We start from the raw sequence: 26,909 nt of genomic DNA on the forward strand, positions 1-26,909 counted from the left end.
AAAATTCTGTATATTTTATTTGTCTAAATAACACAATATAATCATGCCAGTTTAAATTATTTTGGCAATTTATTTCAAAATATCTGTCGGCAAGTACGTTTGTAACAATATAGACCCAAAAAAAGATTCTGGCAATGTTTTTTGACACATAGATTCCTTACTAGGTATATTAATACAGAATTTTGAGTAATTTGTTTAAATGACAGGACAGAACTATATTTCCTGCATCTGTCAGAAGCAGTGAAAAGGCTTGGGAAAGTCAGGGGTAATGGAGGAGCTGAGGGAGAGGGAAGGAGCCTAGAGTGAACCAGGCTGGAGGGCTGTTGGGGATGGATGGGAGAAACATGGAATGAGTTTTTTGGGGAGCAGGGCAGAATTGCTAAGGAGTTGGGGAGCCTCCCCCATGTAGACCCTGGCTGACCCCAAGCCCTCTCCCATTCAGGCACATCTACCCCTGTCCCCACACCTCCCATTTCCATGGGTTTCTGCAGCCTCCTCGCCCATCCCCAAGAAGGATGTGGAAAAATTGGAAAGAGTCCAGCGGAGGGCAACAGAAATGATCAGGGGGCTGGAACACAGGACTTATGAGGAGAGGCTGAGGGAACTGGGATTGTTTAGTCTGCAGAAGAGAAGAATGAGGGGGGATTTGGTAGCTGCTTTCAACTACCTGAAAGGGGGTTCCAAAGAGAATGGATTTAGACTGTTCTCAGTGGTAGCAGATGACAGAACAAGGAGTAACGGTCTCAAGTTGCAGTGAGGGAGGTTTAGGTTGGATATTAGGAAAAATTTTCACTAGGAGGGTGGTGAAGCACTGGAATGGGTTCTCTATGGAGGTGGTGGAATCTCCTTCCTTAGAGGTTTTTAAGGTCAAGCTTGACAAAGCCCTGGCTGGGATGATTTAGTTGGGAATTGGTCCTGCTTTGAGCAGCGGGTTGGACTAGATACCTCCTGAGGTCCCTTCCAGCCCTGATATTATATGATTCTATGTATCCCTGCAGCTTCCCTCCCCCACCCCCTCAACAATGTCAGCCCTCTAGCTCCTGCCCCAGTCTGTCCCCCAGTGGCCATTCTGAACCCCAGCCTGTGGACCCCCCCAGCAGCCCTGTGTGCCGCACTCTGTCCTAACCTGGCTCCACAGGCAGGGTGCTGTGATAAACTTCTATTCCTGGGGGAATTCTGCACCACTGGGCATGCACAGAATTTTTTTCCCCACAGAAAATACATTCTGCCCCAGAAGCACTGCAGTTCTGCCTTTTGCTCACCAGACGCTGCTGTGGCACCCGAACAACCAACTGCATTCATGGACTCTAGTGAGCGAAAGGTGGAACTGCAGTGCTTCTTGGGCGGAAATGTATTTTCTGCCAGAAAAAAATTCTGCACGACACATTAATCCTGCGCATCTGTAGTGCCACAGAATTCCCCCAGGAGTAATAACATTTGACACTGCCATGGAGAGAGCCATCAATTTCATGGGCCATGGAGGATGTAGGAAGCAGATAAATAAACAGAGAGGAAGTGTACGGGGATGGATGGATAGTGTTTATGTGGGGATAGGTAGATAGATCATTTCTTTTGGGGGCTGGCACACTGTGACGTTGCATTTGATGCATGGCCGTGATGGTGTGACATCAGAACATTGCAATACTGTTACTGTAATTGGTGCCTAGATACTGTAGTGATGAGGGTATTAAAAATGCAGAGCTAAATCTCATCAATAGATTCGGTAACGTAGAGAGGTATATAGATAATGTCATTAATTCTGTTCCTGAGGTTTGTTCTTTGTTTCCCCCTTAGGGAGGGTACCAGGGTGCTGAGCCTGAGGCCTCACTAACAGCGTTCGTTCTTGTTGCATTGCTGGAGTCCAAAGACATTTGTAACAATCAGGTCCCTGTGAGTATGTCTGTCAAGTATCTTCATTTATTCGCATTATTTCCCTTTCCAGATGTGCTGCGTGAACACGTGATGGAAAGAGTTTGGCCTAAAGGCATGAATAGAGTTGCTAGATTTGAGTTCACATGACAAACTGTGCTGTGGGGCCAGATTCCACATCCTCCAGAGATCTCAGCACAATCTTCCAGGAGCTTAGATTTATATTGTGATAATGGCAAATCCCTGCTCCAAAGATTTTTACAATCTAAATAAACCGGACAGAGCAAGGATGTATTATTATCCCCCTTTTACTGATGGGGGGGAAGAGGCATGGAGAGACAACTGATATGCCCAAGGCCATGCAGGAAATGAGTAGGGGAACCACGAATTGAACCCAGGTTCAGGGGCAGCGAGTCGTATGGGCCTGTGGTGCCCGGGCTCCAGGAATATTCAGAGCCCAGGGGCCTGGCTCCACCAATGTTTGGGGACGGGTCTCTCCCCCATAGCATCCTCTGGCCCTGCCTGCTGGCCTCAGGCTATTTAAAAGGGCCTGGGCCGAAGGCCCATGGCGGCCGCCGCCACCACCACCCACAGCACAGTGGGACTAAGGCGGCTTTCTGCCCACCCACTCTGTGTCACTGCTGGAAGTGGCCGGCATGTCTCTGTGGCCCCTAAGGGAGGAGGGTGTCTCCCCTCCCTGAGCTGCTGCCAGAGGGGTGTGCGGGTCACTTTTGGGAGCCGACATCACCCGAGGTAAGTGCCAACCCCTTGACTCCCTCCTGCATCCCCCAGCCCCATCCCAGAGCCCACACCCAAACTCCCTCCCAGAGCCCACACCCAAACTCCCTCCCAGAGCCTTAGGCAGGTGGGTAGGGGGCAGGACTTGGACCCATTTTGGGCACCACCAAAAATTATCCAACCCTGCTGCTAGAGCTCAGGTTGCCAGCCCAGTGCCGTCCCTGCAAGACCATTCTCCTCCTCTGATTTCTTTTTTCCTTGTTATTGCCAGTAAGAGAGAGGAATGTCCAAATATGCCTACCCAGCTAGGCCAGCCTGGTCTCCATTTCCAGTATTTGATAGAAGCACATATTCAGAGGGAGTGGCTAGCTCGATGGATTGTCAATGGGACATGGAGTCTTTCACTTCTAGAGACCTTGTTCCCCCCAGATTCAGACCTGCAGTGATGGAAAAATGTCATTGAGGTTTTTAGTTCTCCTATGGGAAGTGAATTGTGGAAGGAGAGTGTGTCTGCACGGTTCTTGACAGACAGATCTCTAGATCACAAAACCCACGCTCCCAGTTGGCCGCCATGTTAGCAGTTTCACCAGGGGAATCAAGACCCAAGTGGACCACGGAGGATGCATTCCCCTCTCTAATCTCTAGGGAAGCCCCTCTAGGTCAAAGATAAGGCACAGTGGTGGAAGGGTGTGTGCGGAGAGAATGAAATTCACCCACGATACAATTCAATGAATTGTGTGTTTTTTTAAACTACGTAATGTAAAAATATATAAATTAATAGAATTTCAGCCTGATCAGTGGGTTTGGTTTCTTGATATGTTTTGGGTTTTTTTGACCTCTCAGAGCCTGCAGAATGGCATTAACAAAGCTGGGGAATACTTAGCCAGAGTGTATCCATCTCTCAGAAGACCTTACACAGTGGCTCTCACATCCTATGCCTTAGCCCTGATGGGGGAACTGGACAGCGAGAAAGTGCTAATGAACGCTTCAACAGGTAGATTATTGGAGGGTACTCAGTACCAGAAAGATGTGGCCAAGTTGGGAGGGAGCTCACGGGGGGAGTGATCAAAGGGCTAGCAAGATCTGCAACAGCTGAGAGTTTTTGTGGTTTTGTTTAACAGTGAGTAATGTCTAGTTGGGCTGATATTATTCTAATCAGTTTTACAGTGACATCCAACCCAGATCAGGGCCCCCTTTTGCTAGGCACATGGCAAGAGACAGTCCCTATCCCACGATGCTTAAAGTCGAGTTCAAAGGTGCCTATTCAAATTAATTAGACCCAATGGGAGTGGGTTGCTTACTTCTTTCAGGCTGCTTTGAAAATCACAGTTTGCATAGACAAAGCCAACTGATGGGGAAACTAAGACCCAGAGTGTCTACGCTGCCCTAAAAAACCCGCAGCAGGCCTGGCTCAGCTGATTTGGGCTTGCAGGGCTTGGGGAATGGGGCTATAAAACTGCAACATGACCACTTGGGCTCTGAGACCCTGCTGGGACTTCCCAGAATGGGGGCTTCAACTCAAGCTCAAACAATTTTGCAATTTTATAGTCCTGCAGCCCGATCCCTAGGAGCTCAAGTCAGCTGACCAGGGCCAGCTGCAGCTGTGCCATGGGTCTTTTATCGCAGTAGACATGTATCCTATGCAACTTGTGTCACGGAACTGGGGGAGACAAGGCCCTGCACCCCCAGCATCCTGCGATTCACCGTGACTCTCAGCCGGCCAGTAAAACAAAAGGTTTATTTAGATGACAGCAACACAGTCCAAGACAGGTCTTTCAGGTACAGACAACAGGACCCCCTCAGTTAGGTCCATCTTGGGGCGGCCCCAGGGAGGCCAGAGCCCTATCTGGGCTCCCCATCTTTTTCCCAGCCAGCTCCAGACTGAAACTCTCCAGCCCCTCCTCTCTGGCATTTGTCTCTTTCCCAGGCCAGGACGTCACCTGATCTCTTTGTTCTCCAACACCTTCAGTTGGCATCTTTGCAGAGGAGGGGGCCTAGGCCATTAGTTGCCAGGAGACAGAGTGCCGGCCATTCTCTGTGCAGACAGTATCACAGGGGCCTTCTTGGGCTCTGCAACAATCATACACCCTGATCCCCCCACCTAGATACCTAAGAAATGCATAGGGGAAACGGAGGCACCCACCCAGTATTCAGAGAAAACATTAAGAACTTTCCCACTTCCCCACAACTTGTCCAAAATAGCTTGTTGCAGAGCTGGGAACTGAGCCCCGATCTGAGTCCTAAGCCAGCGTCTTAACCACAAGATCATTCATCTTTTCTGTAGCACTTAGATATTTTCTGTGGGAATATCTGTGTAGCTATGGATTTGCATCACACTGTCCATTTTTTCACATGGGTGTGGTTCCAGAGGTGGTATTTTCCTTTTGGAGCTGCTCAGAATGTGCTGTTCTGTGTCCTGGTGAAGGTAATTCTAGTTCTCATTCTTTTATCGCATTTAGAGGGAAATCGCTGGGAAGACACGAACGCCCCCACCTTCAGCATCGAGGCCACCTCGTATGCTTTACTGGCCTTGCTGCGTGCGAAGAAGTACGAATTGCTCAGTCCCATAGTCAGATGGCTGACAGAGCAGAAATTCTATGAAGGGGGGTATGGATCTACCCAAGTGAGTATAATCTTTGGCAGGCATAACAATATGTTTTGTGGGAAGGTCTCCCAATAGAAGGAATGGAAACCCCATCACTTGACCAACTGAGATGGACACTCCACCATAGGGAACAATGTGTGTTAGTCCAGGAGGTGGACATGATAATCTAATATAAATTCATCGTTTCCAAGGTCAGAAGGGACTGTTGTGAGCGTCCGTTCTGACCTCACGTATAACACAGACCACAGAGCTTCTCAGTCTAATTCCTTTTTGAACTAGAGCAGAGCTTTTAAAAAAAATCCAATATCGATTTTAAAAATTGTCCGTGGTGAAGAATCCACCATGACTCTTCCCAAATTGTTCCAACGGTTAACGATCCTCACTGTTACACATACTTCATATGTAACTTTTTATGTCTATAAATTGCCACTAATTTTATGCCCCATACAGTTAAGACATGGCTCCTATTAATCCTAGAATTATAAAATTATAGGGCAGAACGGGCCCTCGTTAGGTCATCTAATGCAGTGGCTCTCAACCTTTCCAGACTACTGTGCCCCTTCCAGGAATCTGATTTGTGTACCCACAAGTTACACCTCACTTAAAAACTACTTGCTTACGAAACCAGACATAAAAACACAAATGTCACATACACTATCACTGAAAAATTGCTGAGTTTCTCATTTTTACCATATAATTATAAAAGAAATCAATTGGATTGTAAACATTGTACTTGCATTTCAGTGTATAGTATATAGAGCAGGGGTAGGCAACCTATGGCACACGTGCCGAAGACGGCACACAAGCTGATTTTCAGTGGCACTCACACTGCCCAGGTCCTGGCCACTGGTCCGGGGGCTCTGCATTATAATTTAATTTTAAATTAAGTTTTTTAAACATTTAAAAAATCTTATTTACTTTACATATAACAATAATGTAGTTCTATATTATAGACGTATAGAAAGAGACCTTCTAAAAACATTAAAATGTATGACTGGCACGCGGAACCTTAAATTAGAGTGAATAAATGAAGACTCAGCACAGCACTTTTGAAAGGTTGCCAACCCCTGACATAGAGCACTGCAAACAGGCCATTGTATGAAATTTGAGTTGGTCCTAACTTCGCTAGTGCTTTTTATGTCACCTGTTGTAAAACTAGGCAAATAGCAAGATGAGTTGATGTAACCCCTGAAAGACCCCTGTGTACCCACAGGTAACGTATACCCCTGGTTGAGAACCACTGATCTAGTCCAGTCCCCTGCACTGAGGTAGGACAAAGTATTACCTAAATCATCCCTGACAGGGTTTGTCTAACCTGTTCTTAAAAAACGCCAGTGACCGAGATTCCACAACCTCCCTTGATAATTTATTCCAGTACCTAACTATCGTTACAGTTAAAAAGTTTTCCTAATGTCTAACCTAGACATAAGGCCTATAGAGGCTTATAGTGGATGGATAACCGTTTCCACATGAGCCTCTGCTACTGGGCTGGCTCATGTCTGTGTTAATGACTATATGTTAATCACTGACGGCACAAAAATATACCGCCTGCTATTCTGTGTAACATCTAACGCTGAGAGTTAACTGTTGTATTTTCATTAAGCAGTTCAGGGTTGGATTCTGATCTCATTCACAGGCCACTGGGGTAATTCAGGAGCAAAAGGGACGCAGGCCTTTGGTTCGTGGCAATAGGACAATAAAGTGTAACCCTCTTGTCTTTTTCCTGGTCTTCCAGGCTATCATCATGGTGTTCCAGGCTCTTGCGCAGTACCAGATAGACATCCCCCTACACAAGGAGCTGAATTTGGATGTTTCTGTTCTTCTGCCTGGCCGTACTAAACCACTCACTTACAGGATTGAGTATGAGAATGCTATGGTGCTCAGAACGGCTGAGGTACTGTTTTTTCCTGCTGCCGCAGATCCTACTATGTGCCCCTTCCTGACCATGCGCTAGGACGGCTGTGAGGGCAATCCAAGCGTCTATGCTCTGGATGCCCAGGGTGCTTCATGCTCCTGCAGTCTGAAAGGAGTCCAGCCACTGCCCAATCTCAGGGTCCTTAGGCACCACAGACGCTGACTTTTTTCTTTTTTCCAGTGGGTGCTCAGCCCCGCCCTCGCTCCATTTACATTTGCTCCAGTGAGAGTCATTATTTCTGAAAAGTGGAACAGCTTGAACTGGAGAGCTTGAGAAAGCCCTGTATGAAAATATCCCATAGCCCAGTGGCTAGGACACCCTTGTGCAATATGGGAGACCCCAGTGCAAAACCCTTCTCCACAGGCCGAGGGGAATTGAACAAGGGTCTCCGATATCCCAGGTGAGTTCCTGACCACTGAGCTAAAAGTCACAAGCGGAGCACTACCTCTTCCTGCTTCCCTTTTGTGAATCTATCCCTTAACAAAGGCTTCTTTCCACCCAAATTGGATTTTTTGTTTTGATTTACCAAAACTTTTTGTCATTTTCAGATTTGGTTTGGGTTGAACCTAATTTTTTTTGCCAATTTTTTGGACCTTCAGCAAACCAAAAGCTCAGTTGTTCACCCAGCTCCATAGTTATTTGACCAGCTCTGGGCATTACCATCAGATGGGTGTTTACTGTCCTGCATGAGTTGAGTTGGGAGGTCTCCGTTCACTGATGGCGAATCCCCATCACTCTTGTTGACAGGCTCAGCAGAAAAGCTAAAGGCTGAAGGGGTGAATGAGAGTGAACTCCCTTCCATAATAAGACTTAGCATTTACATACTGCTTTATAAGAACAAATGTAAGCACATTAAGAGGCAATAGGCGTGTATGAAGCTCGCCCTGCACCTGTTTGGCATATAGAGAACATCAGAACTTAAGAACATAAGAACGGCCGTACCGGGTCAGACCAAAGGTCCATCTAGCCCAGTATCTGTCTACCGACAGTGGCCAATGCCAGGTGCCCTAGAGGGAGTGAAGCTAACAGGCAATGATCAAGTGATCTCTCTCATGCCATCCATCTCCACCCTCTGATGAACAGAGGCTAGGGACACCATTCTTTACCCATCTTGGCTAATAGCCATTTATGGACTTAGCCACCATGAATTTATCCAGTTCCCTTTTAAACATTGTTATAGTGCTAGCCTTCACAACCTCCTCGGGTAAGGATTTCCACAAGTTGACTGTGCGCTGCGTGAAGAAGAACTTCCTTTTATTTGTTTTAAACCTGCTATCTATTAATTTCATTTGGTGACCCCTAGTTCTTGTATTATGGGAATAAGTAAATAACTTTTCCTTATCCACTTTCTCCACATCACTGATGATTTTATATACCTCTATCATATCCCCCCTTAGTCTCCTCTTTTCTGAGCTCAAGAGGCCTAGCCTCTTTAATCTTTCCTCATATGGGACCCTCTCCAAACCCCTAATCATTTTAGTTGCCCTTTTCTGAACCTTTTCCAGTTCAGAGTATCTTTTTTGAGCTGAGGAGAGCACATCTGTACACAGTATTCTGTACACAGAAATCTTGCAGGCTATCAGTCTGGCACGTTTCATTGGCACTGGCCTATTTAAAATTAAGAAATGTAAGAGTCACCCAATCTGACTGTGGATTCTTTACAGACTAGGCTGAATAAAGACTTCGTTGTGAGAGCAAGAGGCACCGGACAAGGAACCTTGACCGTGGTAACGGTTTACAATGCAAAGATACCAGAGGATACATCTCAGTGTAAGAACTTTGACTTGAAGGTGTCTGTCAGGGAAGCCCAGAATGGTAAGTTACTTTCTGACTGGTTAAGTTTGCTGTTGCTACCCAAACACCTACACAAGTATTTAATTTTACAGACATGAGAAGTCCCATTGAAGTCAAAGAAGCATAAAATCAAAAATGTGCATAAATATTTCTAGAATTGCAGCCTAAATTAAGACCAGGAGAACAGGATGCACAGAGTGGAAGGACCAGAATAGAAATATTAATATTAGAGCAGGACCTAGAGGCTTCAACCGAGATCAAGGACATATTGTGCCAGGCACTGTTCATACAAATGGTAAGAGACAGTCCCTGCCCAAAGAGCTTCCAATCTAACCAGCCAAAGGGAGAATTCTTATTCCCTTTACACCGGGGGAACAGAGCATTTCAGTTACTTTCACATGGAGTTTGGGTCAAAGCCATGAACTGTGTGTTAACTACCGGATCCGTGCAGAGTTGGGTGGGGTGTAAAGTAATAGTGAGGTCAAGGCAGTTAGATTAGCACATGCAGCAATGTTTCCTAGTGGACAGAGCACTGGCCTGGTACTCAGGACATCCGGGTTCTGTTCCCTTTTTGCCACTGGCCTGCTGGGTGACCTTGGACAACTTGCTTCCCCTTTCTGTATCTCAGTCTCCCCAGCTGTAAAATGGGGATAATGACACTGTAAAATGAAAATGAAAAATACTATAGAGCTAGGTATTATTATTATTAAAACTTTTTCTTTTCTAATATTACTGTTATTGCTAAGCACTAAATGTTCCAATACACGGTCTGTCCAGCTGCAGGACAAGCATGCTGTCATCATGACACCTGTGCTCAGCAGGGTTACAACATCTTATTAGCCCACAATACAATATGGATGAAAAGTCGGGCATGGGACTTGCTTCCTCTAAATGAGAGAGGAGTCTGAACCAAGTTTAGAATTGGGTCCACACTTCTCCTAAGGTTGGGTGCTCAGATCTAGGGCTCGGTTCAGCTTGCTGTAGATATAAGAGTCTCAAGTTTGGCAGCATTTATGTTGCCTTTAGGGTAAAGTCATCTCACTTGTTAGTGAGCTCGGACTTCCAAAACATCAGCACTGAAAATGTGACCTGTTGCTTCTTTAGTTAATAACTTGGCTGACTAAACTGGCTGCTGTTCTTGATTTGAGCCAAGAGATGGAGACATTAGTACACACACTTACGCTATGTCCGTGGTTTGCAAACTTTTGTGCTGGGTGACCCCTTTCACATAGCAAGCCCCTGAGTGCGACCCCTGCCCCAAATTAAAAACACTTTTTATCTGTTTAACACCATTATAAACGCTGGATGCAAAGCAGGGTTTGGGATGGAGGCTGGCAGCTCACAACCCCCCATGTAATAAAATTGTGACCCCCCCCCGAGGGGTCCTGACTGCCAGTTGGGGAACCCCTGGGCCATGTGCACACTACAGGCTAGGGGTGTTCACGTACCCACACAAGCGCGCATCTAGCTAGCATGAGTATAAATAGTGATGTCTCTGCCGTGCCATGGGAAGGCAACAGAGGCATGGCTTAGCCCCGCTGAGTACTGATTGCAGCAACCCTACTGTTTATACCCTTGATGAGAGCTATCATGAGCCGGGGAATCACACCCCTAGCGCATAGCGTAGATGTAGCCTATGCCAGAGCCAGGATTTTGTCTTGGCCTGTTGGAGAGCTCAGGGCCAGCCAGGAGTTTTGGGTCAAATTCTGAACTGTCCAAAGTTCAAGGGAGTTCAGATCCAAGCTTCTGATTCAGGCCTTTCTCTCGTGATAACACAAAACCACATGTCTGTGGGAGAGGCTTTTTCACTATTGCCAGACTCAAGCCCTCATTCAAAACCCATTAGTCATGTCCCCAAAAAACAATGACATCTGCTTAAAATCATGAGATTTTTAAAATAATACTGTAGAAGGGTGGGACCGGGGCTCAACCCTCCCTGAGGGGCGGAGGGGAGCCACACCGGCTCGCCACATGCCATCAGCCCGGTCCCTTGGCTTCAGGGTTGAGGCAACAACGCCGAGTCGCTCGGGAGTTCGGGCCTTCCTCTGCAAGGCTGAACAGCAATAGTCGGGCTTCCCCGGGTTAATAGGCTCAGGCCCTCAGGCAGGGCTGAGCAGCAATCAGTGAGTTTATAAGCCGGGCCCTGGAGCGGGGCCCCAAGCAGATCAAGCTCAGGCCTCTCAGCTGGGCTGAGCAAACACAGTGGCGGCTTGTACAGCCCAAGCCCGGGCTCAGGGCAGGGCAACAAACACAGCTACGGGTCAGGCCCTCGAACAGCGGCTGACCAGCAAGACAACCGGTACAAAAGGTCTCCTCAGCCCAGGGGGGAGGGGGAGTCAGGCAGCTTCTCTAGATGCCGGGTGTCGAGAAGCTCAGGCAGCTCTTCCGGGTACCGAGCACGGGGCAGGCTGAGCCTGGCAGTAGCTAAGGCACCAGCATCTGTCCTCTCCAGCAGCCTCCCACCAACTGAGCACCAGGGCTGGGCTTTTATACTTCTTGTCCTGCCCCTTGACTTCTGGGGGGCGGGGACAGGTGGTGGTGGCTCCGCCCACTGCCACGCCTGTTCTGGCTTGTCCCTCTCAGGCGCAGCGGGGAGTGAGACCTCCTCGCTACAAATACATTTGGGGTTTGTTTTCTTTGCCTTCTGGTGTCTTTCAGTTGCTCCCACTTCACATTTTAAAGCTTTTCTCCACAAGCTCACGGTCTAGAAAAGGACTTTTATGCTAAGTGAAAGCTGAGATTCTGAGATTCCTGGATATTTCCATTACATGCATCTGAGGAAGTGGGTATTCACCCACGAAAGCTCATGCTCCAAAACGTCTGTTAGTCTATAAGGTGCCACAGGATTCTTTGCTGCTTTTACAGATCCAGACTAACACGGCTACCCTCTGATACCTGAGATTCTCATGTGATCTTTTGTTTCCAGGAGCTGGGGCTTAAAGAAAGACATCAAAAATTGTAAGACTTACCACAAGAGTTGACAGTGCTGCTTTTTAGCTTGTGTGTCAGGCATCCTTCAGGGGGTCTGGTTCCTTTCGCGGGTTTTTTACCCCAGTTCTAGAATCTATTCGATTAAAGTGCTGAGTTTTCAAGTTTTGGGGCTTTCTACAAAACCAACATTAAACTTACACCAAAAAATATTTTTTCCTCTTTTGAAACATTTCTAGCTAGGAAGCCGGAAGGAGCCATGCGTTCAGTCTTCATCAGAATCTGCACCAGGTGACAACACCGACCTTTAATGATAATGTTGAAGTTGAAGCTAGACAAAGTCAAATTTACAAATAAGGTGTAAATTTTTAACCGCCAGGGTAACGGAACAATTTACCAAGGAATGTGGCAGATTCTCCATCACAGGCAATTTTTAAAATCAAAACGGGGAGGTTTTCTGGAAGATATGTGCTAGCTCAAACAGGAATTATTTTGCGGCAGTTCTATGGCCTGTGTTATACAGGAGATCAGAGCAGATGATCACAATGGTTCCTTCTGGCCTTAGAACCTATGAATATTGCTACACAGGACACACTTCCATAGAATAAGGATCAGTGTTACTGAATAACTATTACGAGCCCCAGCTCTTATCTAGCCCTTGTCATTAGGAGATATCAAAGTGCTTTATAAAGGAAAACAGTATCATAACCCCAATTTTACAGGTGTGGAAACTAAGGCACAGAGCAGTGATGTGACTTGCCTAACCTCACTCAGGAGGCTTGGGGCCAGAGCTGGGAATAGAAGCTAGGTCTCCTGAGTTCCACTCCAGTGCTCTATGCACTATACCACACTGCAGCACAGCTGGAATTGTTGCTGGTCTACATGGAAGGATCCTGGCCCAGCATGTACTGGTCTGGTACAAACCCTGCGATGGCTTCCTCAAGGAAAGTCTCTGGTTGGCATGCTTTAAATACCTGGGTCAAGAATAGAGAAAGGACTAGGCCCTGCTGTGATGAGAGCCATAGAAGTACCTTATGTACGTTTCCACAAAGCGACCTCACTGTCCCTCTAACTTTGTCTTTAAATGTTCCTTTGGCTTAATGCCCACAAAAAAAAAATTGACAATGCTTAGGCAATGAGTGAGCTGAGGCAGTGCCCATCATGCTAGCCAATATTGTCTCACTGTTTCTTTGGGCTCTCCCATCGGTCTGTATCCACCTGTTATATTGGCCTTATCCTTAGACTGTAAGATCTTTGGAGCAGGGAGCGCCTTTTGGGTCTATGTTTTTACAATGACTGGGGTTCTAGGCACTACAATAATTAATAATACCTAGAGAGAGAGAGGCAGATAAATAGACTTTATAGCTAATTCCCAGCATTGTCATGGAACCATTCTGGCTAGAAACTTCCAAGCAACTAGTTTCCCCTCTTATTCCAGGCTATTTCAACAAATGAGAACTTTCGTTGAATTTCTGTCCAAATGGCCAGTTCCACAAGCAAAGCAGCATATTTTTTTCCAGTGCCTGTTGATTTTCAGGCACGACATGTTTGAAAAGGATGCATTTTCCACTCAAATAAGGAAGGAAGGCCCATATTTGAGTGTAAAAAATGCTACATGTTGCATTGTTTTCTTTCCCATGCAAATCAACTTGTTTTTATTTAATTTTGAACATTTGAATCAAATTGCAAAGAATATTCAGTTTTGAGGTTTTTAATTTTTCACTGTCCCTCATTGCACCTGGAGCATCTAAGCGAGGAAAAAGACCCAGATCTACAAAAGTATTTAAATGGCCTAATAATGCAGATAGGTGCCTAGTGGGGAGTTAAGTGAGATCAGTGACTAACTCTCATCGACGTTCAGTGGGAGTTAGGCACCTAACCTGCTAATCTGCTTTGGTAACACGCTTTAGGTGCTGAAATACCTTAGTAAATCTGGCCCTAAATGCCTCAGACAGATGTGCTTTACTGCTTAATACCATACTGTGTTGGTGGGAGCTTCAGAAATGTATGGATACTGTGGGGAGAGATGGAGGGGTGTATGTGGGGATAGAGACAGAGATGGATGGGTGTATATGGGGAATGGAAGCTCATGGACTATAGATTTTCCTAGAGGACAGCAGAAAAAAATATTAACTGTCAAGTCAATATCAAAATGGGTTTCTCAGTGTTAAATTTTGATGCAAGGGGATTTTCTTTTCCCTGCTAGGTACCTCGGTGAAGTTGATGCCACAATGTCAATCCTCGATGTCTCCATGCTCACGGGCTTCTCGCCAGATGTGGAGGATCTGACCAGAGTATGTCGAAATCACCCGAGCTATTCAGTAGAACAGGAAGGCTCAGGCTAAGCAGAGCTTAAAGCTCCAGCTGGGGGAGGTTCTTTCCACTGTTTGAGACGTGGAAGCTACACAAGGAGGTTAGAGGCTGGATGGCTTAAGGCATCAGGCCATGGCGCCTTTCAGTTGTAGGAGAGCAGGTCTCCTCTGGTCAGCAATGGAAACTCATTACCATCAGGCAGTATTATGTTACCTATGTGAAATAGGCCCCCATGCATACAGAAACCATGATCGTCAGTGAGGACTGTACCTGGGACCCTTAGCCCTATCCTCTTGCACGTGACCTAAAGCAGTAACTCTTTCAGCTCGAAATAGGGTCGGGCTATATGATCACATCCATATTGTCCGGCTTGGTAGTGGGGATTGACTTATTTTGGTGCAGCTTCAGGATTTTGCGTCACTGCCTTACCGTGATGCCTTTTGCTTTTCCTTCATTGTGTTTAGCTTTCCAGAGGGGTTGACAGATACATTTCCAAGTATGAAATTGACCACTCTCCTTCAGACAGAAGCACCCTCATCATCTACTTGGACAAGGTAAGACTTTACAAGAGTGTTCTCTGATCTTGTGTTAAATTCAGGAACTACTGCTGCAGGTTCCCGCTTTAGCCAGTCTGCACACCCAGGTGTCCCCAGAGACACCCAGGTATAGCTGATGGCAGAATCGCCTGCAGAATAAATTGTGCACAGGTCCCATGGTCTTTAATGGGAGATGCACCAGCTAACACCAGCGACTGAATCTGATCCCCCGTGTATCACTCTTTCTCCTTCAACCTTTCTCTCTTTCATGCCTTTTTGTCTCCTCTGCTATTTTTTCCTTTCCAAAGACCTAAGCATTCCTTCTCTGTTTTTTCCCCACCCAGGTTTCACATATGGAGGAGGAATGCCTGCAGTTTAAAGCTCACCAATTTTTTGAAGTTGGTCTCATTCAGCCGGGGTCTGTCAAAGTATATGAGTATTACTCTTTAGGTAACAGTGGGCTGTACCTTTTCTCATCTCTGGGGTCATGCCCAATATGTCTCTTTCCCCCAGACACTCAGAAGAGTTTTCTCTGTTATCATGGCAGCAAACATGCTTACGGGAATACAAAAATCGATCAGGTGCATGAATAAGGAAAACACGGGTAGTCACACTAGCTAGAATGAAAGTGACAAGAGTTCTCATTCTTCATGCATCAAAGCATGAGCTGATCACCAGTCGGGAGCAGTAAAGAACAGACAAGCCATGTGGCACAGTAAGGTGCATTTCATGCTTTCCTATGTCCTATCTGGCCTTGGTCTCTGTCTAAGAGAGGATACAAGAATCTAATACAGGTGATTCAGGAAATTCATATCCAGATCCAAACTTCCATCAAGCTTGGGCTGCTCAGAACTTCAGAGCAATAAATCTTTGGAACGTGCTACCACGGGAAATCTTTTGATGTCATCATGGAATTAAAAAGACAAGGTGGGGGAGATATTGTATTTTATTTGACCAACTTCTGCCGGTGAGAGAGACAAGCTTTTCAGACACAGAGCTCTTCTTCAGGTCTAGGAAAGGTACTCCGAGCGTCACAGTTAAAGGCATGGTGGAACAGATTGGTTAGCATAAGTAGTTTAACATTTAGTCTGGCCTTAAAAGCTCTCAATCTATGAAAAGAAGATACAAGATTTGATTGAGGATCATCTCTAGATAAAATGGCCAGTTGGTGGTCTCTGCTAGGGCACAGCACCGTCTAGGTCTCCCCAAGAGACTCAAGACATTAAAATCTCTCTCACTGCTCGAGTTGTTTCTAGATCTTAGTCGTGACATGTTCTGGCAATGACCTCAGTGAGACTTTGGTTTGAGTAAGGACTTCAGGGTTGTCCCCTAAGAGCTCCAATTTGTTAATGGGTGTTAATCTGCATGAAGGGTAACGCTTCCCATCAGGAGTGGCAGAATCTTCCTGGAAATGGGCTGACCACCGATGCCCGAACTGTGGCCCTGCCTCCCGAAGCCCTAATCCTGCGCCGCATCTTCTCCCCGAGCCCTGCACCTGCACCGCTTCATCCCCCAAAGACCCTGCGCCTCCCTCCCTCCTTTCTGCCCCTCCTCCCTGTTGCTCACCCTTACGGCTGGTAAAAAGTGATGGGGCCACGGCCCCCTGACCTCCCCAGTTCCAGCGCCTCTGCTTCCCATCTCTGGATGTCTTTCTAAACAACAGAGCCTGGCTCAGTCACAAGATATGGGCTTGAGGCGGGTATGGCGGGTGAAATTCTATAGTCTGTGTGATGCAAGGGGTCAGGCGAGATCCCAATGGTGCCTTGTGTCCTTAAAATCTACTAACCTGTGATTCTCTGCTCATTCTGCAGCTGACCAATGCACTACGTTCTACCACCTGCCTAAAGAGAGCGGCTTTCTCAGTAAGATCTGTCATGGGGACATTTGTCGGTGTGCAGAGGGTAAGGAGGGCCCTGTTCCTGCTTACATCAGGGCAGGCTAGGATACAGGTTCTTGGAGCATGTAATAACACACCCTAGCTCTCCTATAGTGCTTTTAATGTTTAGATATTTCAGAATTTGGGGAGGGGAAGTTCATAAACAATTTGGCGAATTTGACACGAATTCGCACAATGTTTCAGTATCATTGATTCTGCCTTTTGTGCTGAATGAATTGTAGTTGAAAAATTTCACCCAGCTCTACCTGAATGTCTTCCCTGGTGACTCCCTCCTTCCTCCTCCCCCCCAGAAAACTGCTTCCTGCAGCACAAGATGACGGGTCCCATCAACCTGAACAGGCGAATTGAGTTGGCATGTGAACCTGGAGTCGATTATGGTAAAACTGCTCTTTGGATCTGCAGAGTCTTACATTTTGAGAGTAGAGACATGGTCCAGACTTACAGCTGGATCTGAGGTTGAACTAAGGGTAGGTTTTGGATTTATCAGTACAAAAGACTTGTGAGATTTTGGGTCCCCAAAATGGCAGAAGTCTCACAAAATCAGCTGTTTTCATGAGAGCTCACCTGCTTTACCAACAAGATCTGGAAAATCGACCTCTTCTGATCTGGAACCCAACCCAGAGCCAAAACCAGAGGATCTAAGAATTCCAATCCAACTTCTTGCACAGAAATATTCAGACTGAGATCTGATGCTCTAGCCTGCAATTCTCCATTTTGACCCAAACAGAAGGTTTACAGTATCAATCTGGAGTCTCCATTGGCCACCCTGGCCACTCACTCTGTGAACACCAATTTAGGTGCAGCTCTTGAAGTTATAAATGCAAAGCAATGCACATTGGAAAACATAATCCCAACTATACATACACAATGATGTGGTCTAAGTTAGCTGTTACCACTCCATCCCTGCCCTGACCCACCCGTCCCCATTCCAACCTCTTCCCCCTCCCTGCCCCTATTGCACTCCTTCCCGAAATCCCTGCCCCAGCCCCACCTCTTCCCCGAGCATGCCACATTCCCCCTCTACCCCCTCCCTCCCAGCGCTTGCTGCCACAAAACAGCTATTTTGCGGAGGGAAGCGCTGGGAGCTAGGGGGAAAAGCGGGGACGTGGCAGGCTCAGGGGAGGAGGCAGAGGTGAGCTGGGGCAGGGCAGGGAACTGCTGGTAGGTGCAGAGCACCCACCAATTTTTCCCCATGGGTGCCCCAGCCCTGGAGCACCCACAGAGTTGGCACCTATGATAGAGGTCTATAAAATCATGACTGATGTGGAGAAAATAAATAAGGAAATGTTTATTTACTCCTTCGCATAACACAAGAACTTGGGGTCAGCAAATGAAATTAATAGGCAGCAGGTTTAAAACAAACAAAAGAAAGTATTTTTTCACACAACACACAGTCAACCTGTGGAACTCCTTGCCAGAGGATTTTGTGAAGGCCAAGACTATAACAGGGTTCAAAAAAGAACTAGATAAGTTCATGGAGGATAGATCCATCAATGGCTATTAGGCAGGCTGGGCAGGGCTGGTGTTCCTAGCCTCTGTTTGCCAGAAGTTGGGAATGGGCAACAGGACATGGATCACTGAATTATTATCTGTTCTGTTCATTCCGTCTGGGGCACCTGGCATTGGCTACTGTCGGTAGACAGGATACTGGGCTAGATGGACCTTTGGTCTGACCCAGTATGGCCGTTCTTATGACGAGCTGCCAAAATGTCCTCTGATTAAACTGTCTGTCTATCACGTATGTCACTATTATCAGCACCAGATCAAAAGAATGATGTGAAACTCCTAATCCAAGCCCTGGAGGAATCTTAGAACAAACGGAATGGATCAAGGTCTACTACCCAGTTTGCTTAATTCTCTCTGCCTCTCCGTGAGTTGACCACACGCCAGTTTTCCTACAGAAAACTGCTACAGTCTTTAACTAGTGTCACTTTCTTCCCCCTCAGTGTATAAAGCCAGGCTTGTTGGAACTGAAGAATCAAACAATCATGATACCTACAAGATGAGCATTTTGCGAGTCATTAAAGCAGGTAAGAGCTCCCCCTTCTGAACACTGATAAACAAGCTCCACTGGCTCCCCTACCTGGAACATCTAAATGACTATTTTTCTTCTCTTCCTCAGGGACTGATGAAAATCCACTAGAACAAACCCGTCCGTTCATCAGCCACGTGAAGTGCAGGGAGTCTCTGAGATTGGAGCTTAACAAGGACTACTTGATCTGGGGACTCAGCAGTGACTTGTGGGACTTGAAAACTGAGTAAGTAACCTACCCTCCAAGCATCTTCAGGTCTGTGCTGTCAGGCTGGAGACTGCAGGTGCAGTTTCGCCCAGCTCTGAAGGCAGTGCAGAAGTAAGGGTGGCAATATCATGACCCTGCCCCCCACCACAATACACAGATTTCACAATCCGTGACTCATTTTTCATGGCCATGAATGTGTAGGGCCCTACCTATTAGCAATGTTGGGTCAGATTCTTGGAGGGACTTGTTAGGATCTGACATGATGGGACAATAGTCAGGGACACCCCCTGATGATAGAAAGTGACCAGAGGAGAGGGCCTCTTTAGGATGTGTGACCTGAAAAAGTTGCCCTTTTGTCTAGTTTATCCAATATCTTCAGCTGAGCTTCCTTACTGAGTTGTTCTCCAGGGTAGCCCAGGGTCCTCCAAGCCCATAACCAGGGAGTTCCAAAATGGGGCCTTCCTCTTTAACAAGGAGGGCGCTGCCTCTTCAAAGACTTCCAATCTAATATATGTGTGGCCAAATGCAGAGCACTGCATGCTGGGAACTGTAGTCTCTGGCTAGACTCCACCTCCATATTAGAGATAAACATGGATGCAGTGAGTTCAATTCTTACGCAAGTCAGATGTGGTCCTCAGACTCTGGCCAGTGCTACATCAGGATCCTGGATCAGTTGACGATGGCATGGGTTGAATCTGGGACCTCTGGAACTTATAGCAGGAGCCTCTACTGCCTGAACTAAAAGACCCATCTTCATCAGCCAAGGCTGCAAAAGACTCATCAGCCTCTGGATGTGGCCCAGCCTGCCCCAGCGTGGGTGTGAGTTGCGCCAACAGGGCAAAGCCTGGCCAGCCTCGAGGAGCCACGCAGGTAGATTACTCAGTAAATCCTGAGGTCAAAGGCACAAACCTTCTTGTCCATTCCAGGAGCACCTACATCATTAGCAAGGACACCTGGATTGAGAAGTGGCCAAATGAGGGAGACTGCCAAGAGAAGGAATTCCAGAGGCTGTGCGAGGAATTCGAAGAGTTCTCCCAAGCCATGACCATGGTCGGCTGCCCGACTTAAACGCAGAACCAGCACTCGCGCCAAGAGTCCAGATGGGAGGGTCTGAGCTCAGCTGCAGCATCGCACAAAGCTGAGACATCTTCATTCCGACATTCTTATGGTGTAATATCCCCTCGCCTGCATGTGCTTCCTCTTCTGCCCCCTTACCAATCATTTCCATAGATTATAAAATGCCTGACTTCTTACACAGATCTCTTGTGGTGGATTTTTACAAATATCACATCATTTAATGCTATGATACAGATGATGTGGCTAATTATGAGGGCTGTGGGTACATTCGATTAAGTTAATGTATAAATACCTTCATGGGGAGGAAACGCCAGGTATTAAAAGGCTCGTTAATCATCTTATATTATTTATTTATTTATTTATTTATTTTGTATCACCATAGCTTGGCCCTACCCAACCTTGGGGTTGGGAAAAGAAGCTGGTGATGATTACTGTAGCACCTAGGGGGCCTTATCAGAGACCAGGACCCCACTGTGCCAGGCTCTGCACAATCACAAAGCAAAAAGACTGTCCCTGCCCCCCGAGGGCCTTACACTCAAAGAATAAGACAAGAGAGAACAGATGGATATAGACAGATCAGGGAGTGCAAGGAAACAGGTATTGGTCAGCGTGATGGGTGGTGGTCTCTGCACACTAGCAGCCAAACTGTTGAGTTTTTTTGAGGAGAGATTTGAAGGGGGAGAATGAGGCAGATTTGCAGATATTTGTGGGGGACGGCGCTGGCCCCATGAGCCGATCAGAGGCAAGCGGTGACCACTCTGTAATGAATGAGAGGGGATAGGTCGGGTGGCAAAACCTAGCAGTAAAAGGTATAACAAGAATCAAAGGCTGCAAGTTAAAGCCGGATCAATTCAAATTAGAAATAAGGAACCAGTTTTTAACAGTGAGGACAATTAACCACAAGAAAAAACTCCCAAAGGAAGCAATGGATTGTCCGCCTCTTGACGTCTTCAAATCAAGACTGGATATACTTTAGTCCAGCACAGGTTCTTGGGCTCAAGACAGGGGTAAGTGGGTGAAATTCTCCGGCCGGTGTTATACAGGAGGTGAGGCTAGATGATCTATTGGTCCTTTTTGGCCTAAAACTCTGTGAATCAGGTTCAAGGGTAGAGTAAAAGTCCAGAGTAAAGTAGTGAGGAATTTGATGTGTGCAGTTTGTCATGTACACCTTGTACATGGTAGGTTGCAGGACTGTGACTAGTAGGTCGGGCTTCTGTGCTAGATATGGACTGACAGAAGAGCTTCTTTCTCAGAGAGAGACTCCAGATGTGTTCACTTATACCCTCCTTTAATGCACTGCCAGGAACAGCTGTTTAAAAAAAGGCCAGGTGTACACGACCCACCGGATCGGCGGGTAGTAATCGATCTATCGGGGATCAATTTATCGCATCTAGTGTAGACGTGATAAATCGATCCCCGATCGGTCTGCCATCGACTCCGGAACTCCAGCTCCGCGAGTGGCAGAAGCAGAGTCGACGGGGGAGCGGTGGCCATCGATCCCGCGCCGCGAGGGTGCGAAATAAGTAATTTTAAATTGATCTAAGATACATCAACTTCAGCTACGCTATTCTCGTAGCTGAAGTTGCATATCTTAGACCGATTTCCCCCCTGCCAGTGTAGACAAGCCCTTAGGAGCTTCAGTAATGTATGTTGCACATGGCACCATATAGTGGCTAACCAGTATAATCCAGTTTAATATTCGATTACTTCTCCCCCTTGGTTTTACATTCCTACCATTTACAAGATCATACACGGGTGGCGCGTAATGGAGGCTGTGGGAGGCTAAGCCTCACCAAACCTCTCACTGCTGGAGGGGGGTGGGGCAGTGGCGGATTTGGGGCCCCCATAAAAATCTCCCCCTGCCATGCCATCAGGGCTGGCAGGCACAGAGCTTTTTCCAATCTCCAGGCCGCAGTGGGGGTCTGGGAATGGAGCAAGAGGGGGACGGGGCCTCGGTGGGGAACAGGTGGAGTTGGGGTGGAATGGGGGTGGGGCCACAGGGGAAGGAGTGGAATTGGTGGGGCCGTGGGCAGAAGGGGCGGAACAGGGGTGTGGATCCAGGCTCAGAGCTCCAGCCATGGCCGAGAGCTCCGCTGCAGTCCCTGCCAAGGCCATGGGGTGAGGGGCTGGGGCCATGGGGGGACAGAGAGCAGCGGGCAGGGGCCTGGCCTCAGTCGGAAGAGGTAGGGCAGTGAGCTGGCCTCCCCAAGAGGAAGCTTTGCCTGCTGCCAATGCGATCACGCCATCTTTAAAGTTCAGTCTGGCTCACTCTCTTGAGTGTCTCTGAATCATACTGGTCTTCTAATTGACCCAAACAAGTCACAACGTGCCCATCTGGCTGTCCCATTGTCTGGTTGGTTTGGAATCTGTGAGGTGTCATCATCTTGGGCTGCATCCACCCTCTGTGGAGTTGGCTCTGTTGATTTTTCTTTAGATGTCAAAGGTTCCTGTTGAACTTCTCCACTATTGGTCTTGACCACATGTGATCTGGGCAATGACTTCTTTTTCTTCACGGTAGCTGGAGTTCTCCATCGTTTTTCTCCAGCCAGTTTGACACAAAAACACACTCACCAGGTCGTAGACCTGGCAAGTCTCTAACTTAGTGACGTACATTATAAAAGTCTTTGTAAGTTGTTGTTGCCTTTTTATCTGATTTGGCTACTCTTCATGTCAGGCCACTTTGGAGACTGATTATTTCCCAGAGCCAGAACTGTAGTTCTGAGTTGTCATCCCATCAGGAGTTGTACTGGACTATATCTGGTAGCTGCTGTTAGTGTTGATCTGTAGCTCAGAAGAACAAGGAATGGATTTTTCCTGCTGTAGAATTTTCTTCGCTGTCTTTACAGCTCTCTCAGCCTCTCCATTTGCTTGTGGATAATGTGGGCTGCTGGTAATATGATCAAAATCATATTTCATTTGGAATGATTTAAATTCTGCTGTGGTGAATTGTGGTCCATTGTCCATCACTGATGGTCCTGGAATACCAAAATGAACAAAAGTGCACTTCAGTTTCTCAATAACACTACCATACGTTATGTCTTTCAAGTACATTACCTTGAGATGCCTGGAAAAATAGCCAACTAAGGCCAGGTATTGATGTCCTCTGACTTTACATAAATCTGCACCTAGTCTCTTCCAGGGTCTGTGTAGTGGAGATGTTTGGACACGAGATGGTTCAGCAGTGTCTCTTGAGGTTATTTGTACAGGAGCTCCTTTCAAAATCTCAATATCAGCAAATTCTCTGTCATGTTCTTGCACCTTTCTCACTCGGCCCATCATGGCTATCATGCTGCATCTGAGAAGGTTGTTGGTCTTTGATCTTTTGACCACATGCACTCTGAATGCCAATGTTTTGCCTTTGTAAGTTGTTTTTGTGGTGCACTGGTCCATGCCGTTCTAAATACACTTTCATGTCTGTGATAGGGGATTTCAGCTCTGGGAGTGGTTGTATGGGATGATTGTAAGGCCCTTCTGAGACGACGGTCACATCTGCTCCTGAATATTCAGTTTCACTGTCCAGGCTGGCCCTGTTTCATCACATATGATGCATCCCAGAACAATTGCTCTTGATTGTCTGCAATTGTAGTCAGCTCCCTGACTGCCCTAGTACAGCAAACATCTGCAAAAATGTCCATATTTTTGCATTTATTATATGTGTCACTGTTAGCTGGACACACGTCTTGAGCTATGACATTTTTCACATCTTGTGCATTTAGTCTGAAATGCTTTGTAGTTAGCCTCAGAGCCTCAGAGCTTTTTATGGTGTTTTGTGTTTACAGCATCTAAGCTAGTTTCAGGTGTTTCATTTTGCTCCTGCCTTTTATTCTGCTGTTTGACTAGTTCAAACCGCTTTGCTATCTGTACAGCTGTGGGTTTGTCTGTCTTTAACGGTAGATGCTATGAAAGGTTCTTTTCTGCTAACCCAATAATCAGTCTGTCTTTGATATTTTCAGGTTTTGTTATCCCAAAATCAGTTTTCAACCAACGCATGCAAAGCTCTTAGAAAAGCTCAACATGCTCTCTTAGTTCCTGAATTCTTTAGTGAAACCATGTTCTTTCATAAAACACATTTCTTTGAGGTATAAATTATGCATCAAACATAGCCAAAACCCTTTCATAGTCATCTTGTGACTGTCTTCAGTAAAGGTAAAAGAATTAAAGATATGGTCTCCTGCTTCTCCATAGCATCAATGAAAGATGATAACTGGATATCTTCACTTTCCTTATAAAATTTTGTAGCAATGTAACATCTTGCAAAATGTTGCTTCCAGTCTGTCCATTCCCAAGGTCTATCAAAGCTGAAGTTCTCTGGGGAACTGAAGATCTTGCAACCTTTGGTGCTTTGTTCCTTCCGTTTGCAAACTTCATTGCTGTTTTCCTTCCATTTCTGCTCTCCTGTGGCACCAGTTAGGATACCTTTACTTCTGACACCATGTCATGTCGTGCTTGTACATGGTAGGTTGCAGGACAGATTGTTGTGCAGCATGGACTGGCTACAGAGCTTCCTTCCCAGAGAGATACACCAGATGGGTTCACTATAAAATCCTTTAATACGCCGCCAGGAAATGTTGTGACCTTAAGTATATTACTTATGGCTCCACCTAGTGTCTGAACAGTATAGTACAGCTTAACATTTAACAAGCTACGTATGATTCAACAGTGTAACAGTCTTGCAAAAAAAGCAAACATCTTTCTGGGATGTATTAGCAGGAGCGTCGTAAGCAAGACACAAGAATTAATTCTTCCGCTCTACCCCACGCTGATTAGGCCTCAACTGGAGTCTTATGCCCAGTTCTGGGCACCATATTTCAGGAAGATGTGGACAAATGTAGATATTAGGAAACACTATTTCACTAGGAAGGTGGTGAAACATTGGAATGGGTTACCTAAGAAGGTGGTAGAATCTCCTTCGATAGAGGTTTTTAAGGTCCAGCCTGACAAAGCCCTGGCTGGGATAATGTAGTTGGGATTGGTCCCCCTTTGAGCAGGGGGTTGGACTAGATGACCTTCTGAGGTCTCTTTCAACCCCAATCTTCTATCATTCTGTGAAACTGGAGAAAGTCCAGAGGAGAGCAACAAAAATGATTACAGGTCTAGAAAATATGACCTATGAGGGAAGACTGAAAAAAATGGATGTGTTTAGTCTGAAGAAGAGAAGACCAGGAGGGGACGTAACAGTTTTCAAATACATTTGTTGTTACAAGGAGGAGGGAGAAAAATTGTTCTTAACCTCTGAGGACAGGACAAGAAGCAATGGGCTTAAATTGCAGCAAGAGCAGTTTAGGTTAGACATTAGGAAAAACTTCCTGGCTAAGTACTGGAATAAATTGCCTAGGGAGGTTGTGGAATCTCAATCACTGGAGATTTTTAAGAGCAGGTTAGACAAACACTTGTCAAGGATGTTCTAGATAATACTTAGTCCTGCCTTAAGTGCAGGGGACTGGACTAGTTGACCTCTCAAGTTCCCTTCCAGTCCTATGATTCCATGATTCTCTTACACAGTTTATACCTTGGTTCCTTTCTAAACAATGTGGCATGAACAGAGAATCCAGGTGGGCTGGAGAGTTTGAAATTCAGACAGCTTCCTGCATAGCTTAAAACCACTCCACTCTGGACCCTGAGTAAGCAGTCCCTCGCTACTCTCAGCAAAACACTTAATATGATTATTGATTATTCATGATGCAGACATGTCTAGGGCCCACCCACTCATGGATTAGGGTTCGGTTTGCTAGGTGCTGTAGAAACACACAACCAAAAAATGGTCCCTGTCTCTTCAATACATCCTAATGGGACTTAAGCGTGTGCTTAAAGTTATACATGTGCTTGACTGAATGGGGATAGACTTCAGTACATGACTAAACGCTCTGCTGAATCAGGGCTCTAGTTAACATGTCTCCCAAGGAGCTATTTAGACACAAGGCAGCATTGTCCTCTGGTGGATAAATTGGAGAACTTTGTCTCAGAAGCTTAAACCACTAAAGGCCAGAGTTTCCAAATTATTAGGGCTCCTAATGGGATTTTCAGAAGTGCCCAAGCCTGTGCCTCATCTGCTTGGGCACTTTTGAAAATCCCACTAGATACCTTTATCTTTAGATGCCTAAATATCTGTGAAAATCTGCCCCATGGCCAACATTTTCAAACCAGGGTCCCTAAAGTTATGCTTTTGAATCCATATTGAAGCTCTGGAAATAAGGAGATTCATGCAGTGTTTCCCAGTGATTCGTGCAGGAACTGAGAATGCACTCCACCTTTGAAAATCAGGCCACACGTTTTCAGAGGCCACCCTGTAGATGCCCCGGTTTGAATATTTTGGCCAAAGCAGCAGCAGGAAGAGAAGTGAGTGGATGAACGCACAGGCTGTTGAATATCTCTTCCTCTTGCACATTCTCAGTAGCCGGCTTTGCTAAACTGGGGGATGCTGACTGTGGTGTAATCTTTGGGGCTGGGAGCTCAAAGCCTAGTGGGGATGGGCGGGGAAACACCCCCTCCTAGAGTGGATGCTCACAGCCTTACCACCTGTTAATGGAGTGCTCTAGAGTGGGGTAAAACCTCCATGCCTGGCCCTGCGTGGTGGTGAGACAGCACCCAGCTGTAGCTGCAGCGAGGGGGGCATGGGCAGAGCTGAGCCTCTGGCTCAGATGGTTTCCTCATTTCAGTATAAGCTCCCCTCTCTTCCTCTGATGTGGCTAGGTGCTCACATAAACTTCCTTCTCAACTCACCGTTCCCATCATGTGGCGTTCTCTGCCCTGCCTGCCCAGCCGCAGGTGGTATTGACAGCAGCTCAGCTGCAGGGTCTCTGCTGTGTGTGGGCAGAAAGGGCATCGAGCTAGCGCTGGCGATGGGAGGGAGAAACGGAGAGGGGGTTGTATCCGGTCAGTGTGGTGAAGCACAGTAAGACAAAACCCTCCATCGCATCAGGGGATAAACAAGTGTCACGGACGAGCGCTGAGAAACCTCAGTGGCTTTGTGGGGGATCGCTGTCTTTGTTACCGGTAT

The 26,909-nt window shown here is 46.6% G+C and overlaps 1 protein-coding gene across 1 annotated transcript in view; it reads left to right on the top strand.

Moving 5' to 3' along the window:
* The window catches only part of LOC115643431 (venom factor-like), a 59,852-nt gene extending 39,786 nt beyond the window's left edge, over window positions 1-20,066 (top strand). The window contains exons 27-40 of the mRNA XM_030547461.1: window positions 1,795-1,890; window positions 3,451-3,601; window positions 5,067-5,230; window positions 6,948-7,106; window positions 8,792-8,942; window positions 12,089-12,140; window positions 14,056-14,143; window positions 14,627-14,716; window positions 15,043-15,148; window positions 16,510-16,599; window positions 16,886-16,972; window positions 18,542-18,625; window positions 18,718-18,853; window positions 19,762-20,066. Coding sequence (XP_030403321.1) covers window positions 1,795-1,890; window positions 3,451-3,601; window positions 5,067-5,230; window positions 6,948-7,106; window positions 8,792-8,942; window positions 12,089-12,140; window positions 14,056-14,143; window positions 14,627-14,716; window positions 15,043-15,148; window positions 16,510-16,599; window positions 16,886-16,972; window positions 18,542-18,625; window positions 18,718-18,853; window positions 19,762-19,903 — 1,596 coding nt within the window. The 3' untranslated portion in view covers window positions 19,904-20,066. The remainder of the gene's footprint in view (window positions 1-1,794; window positions 1,891-3,450; window positions 3,602-5,066; window positions 5,231-6,947; window positions 7,107-8,791; window positions 8,943-12,088; window positions 12,141-14,055; window positions 14,144-14,626; window positions 14,717-15,042; window positions 15,149-16,509; window positions 16,600-16,885; window positions 16,973-18,541; window positions 18,626-18,717; window positions 18,854-19,761) is intronic.
* Window positions 20,067-26,909: the final 6,843 nt, after the last annotated feature.

This window comes from Gopherus evgoodei, unplaced genomic scaffold (assembly GCF_007399415.2).
Source record: "Gopherus evgoodei ecotype Sinaloan lineage unplaced genomic scaffold, rGopEvg1_v1.p scaffold_59_arrow_ctg1, whole genome shotgun sequence".
In the NCBI taxonomy this organism is placed as follows: Eukaryota; Metazoa; Chordata; order Testudines; family Testudinidae; genus Gopherus; species Gopherus evgoodei.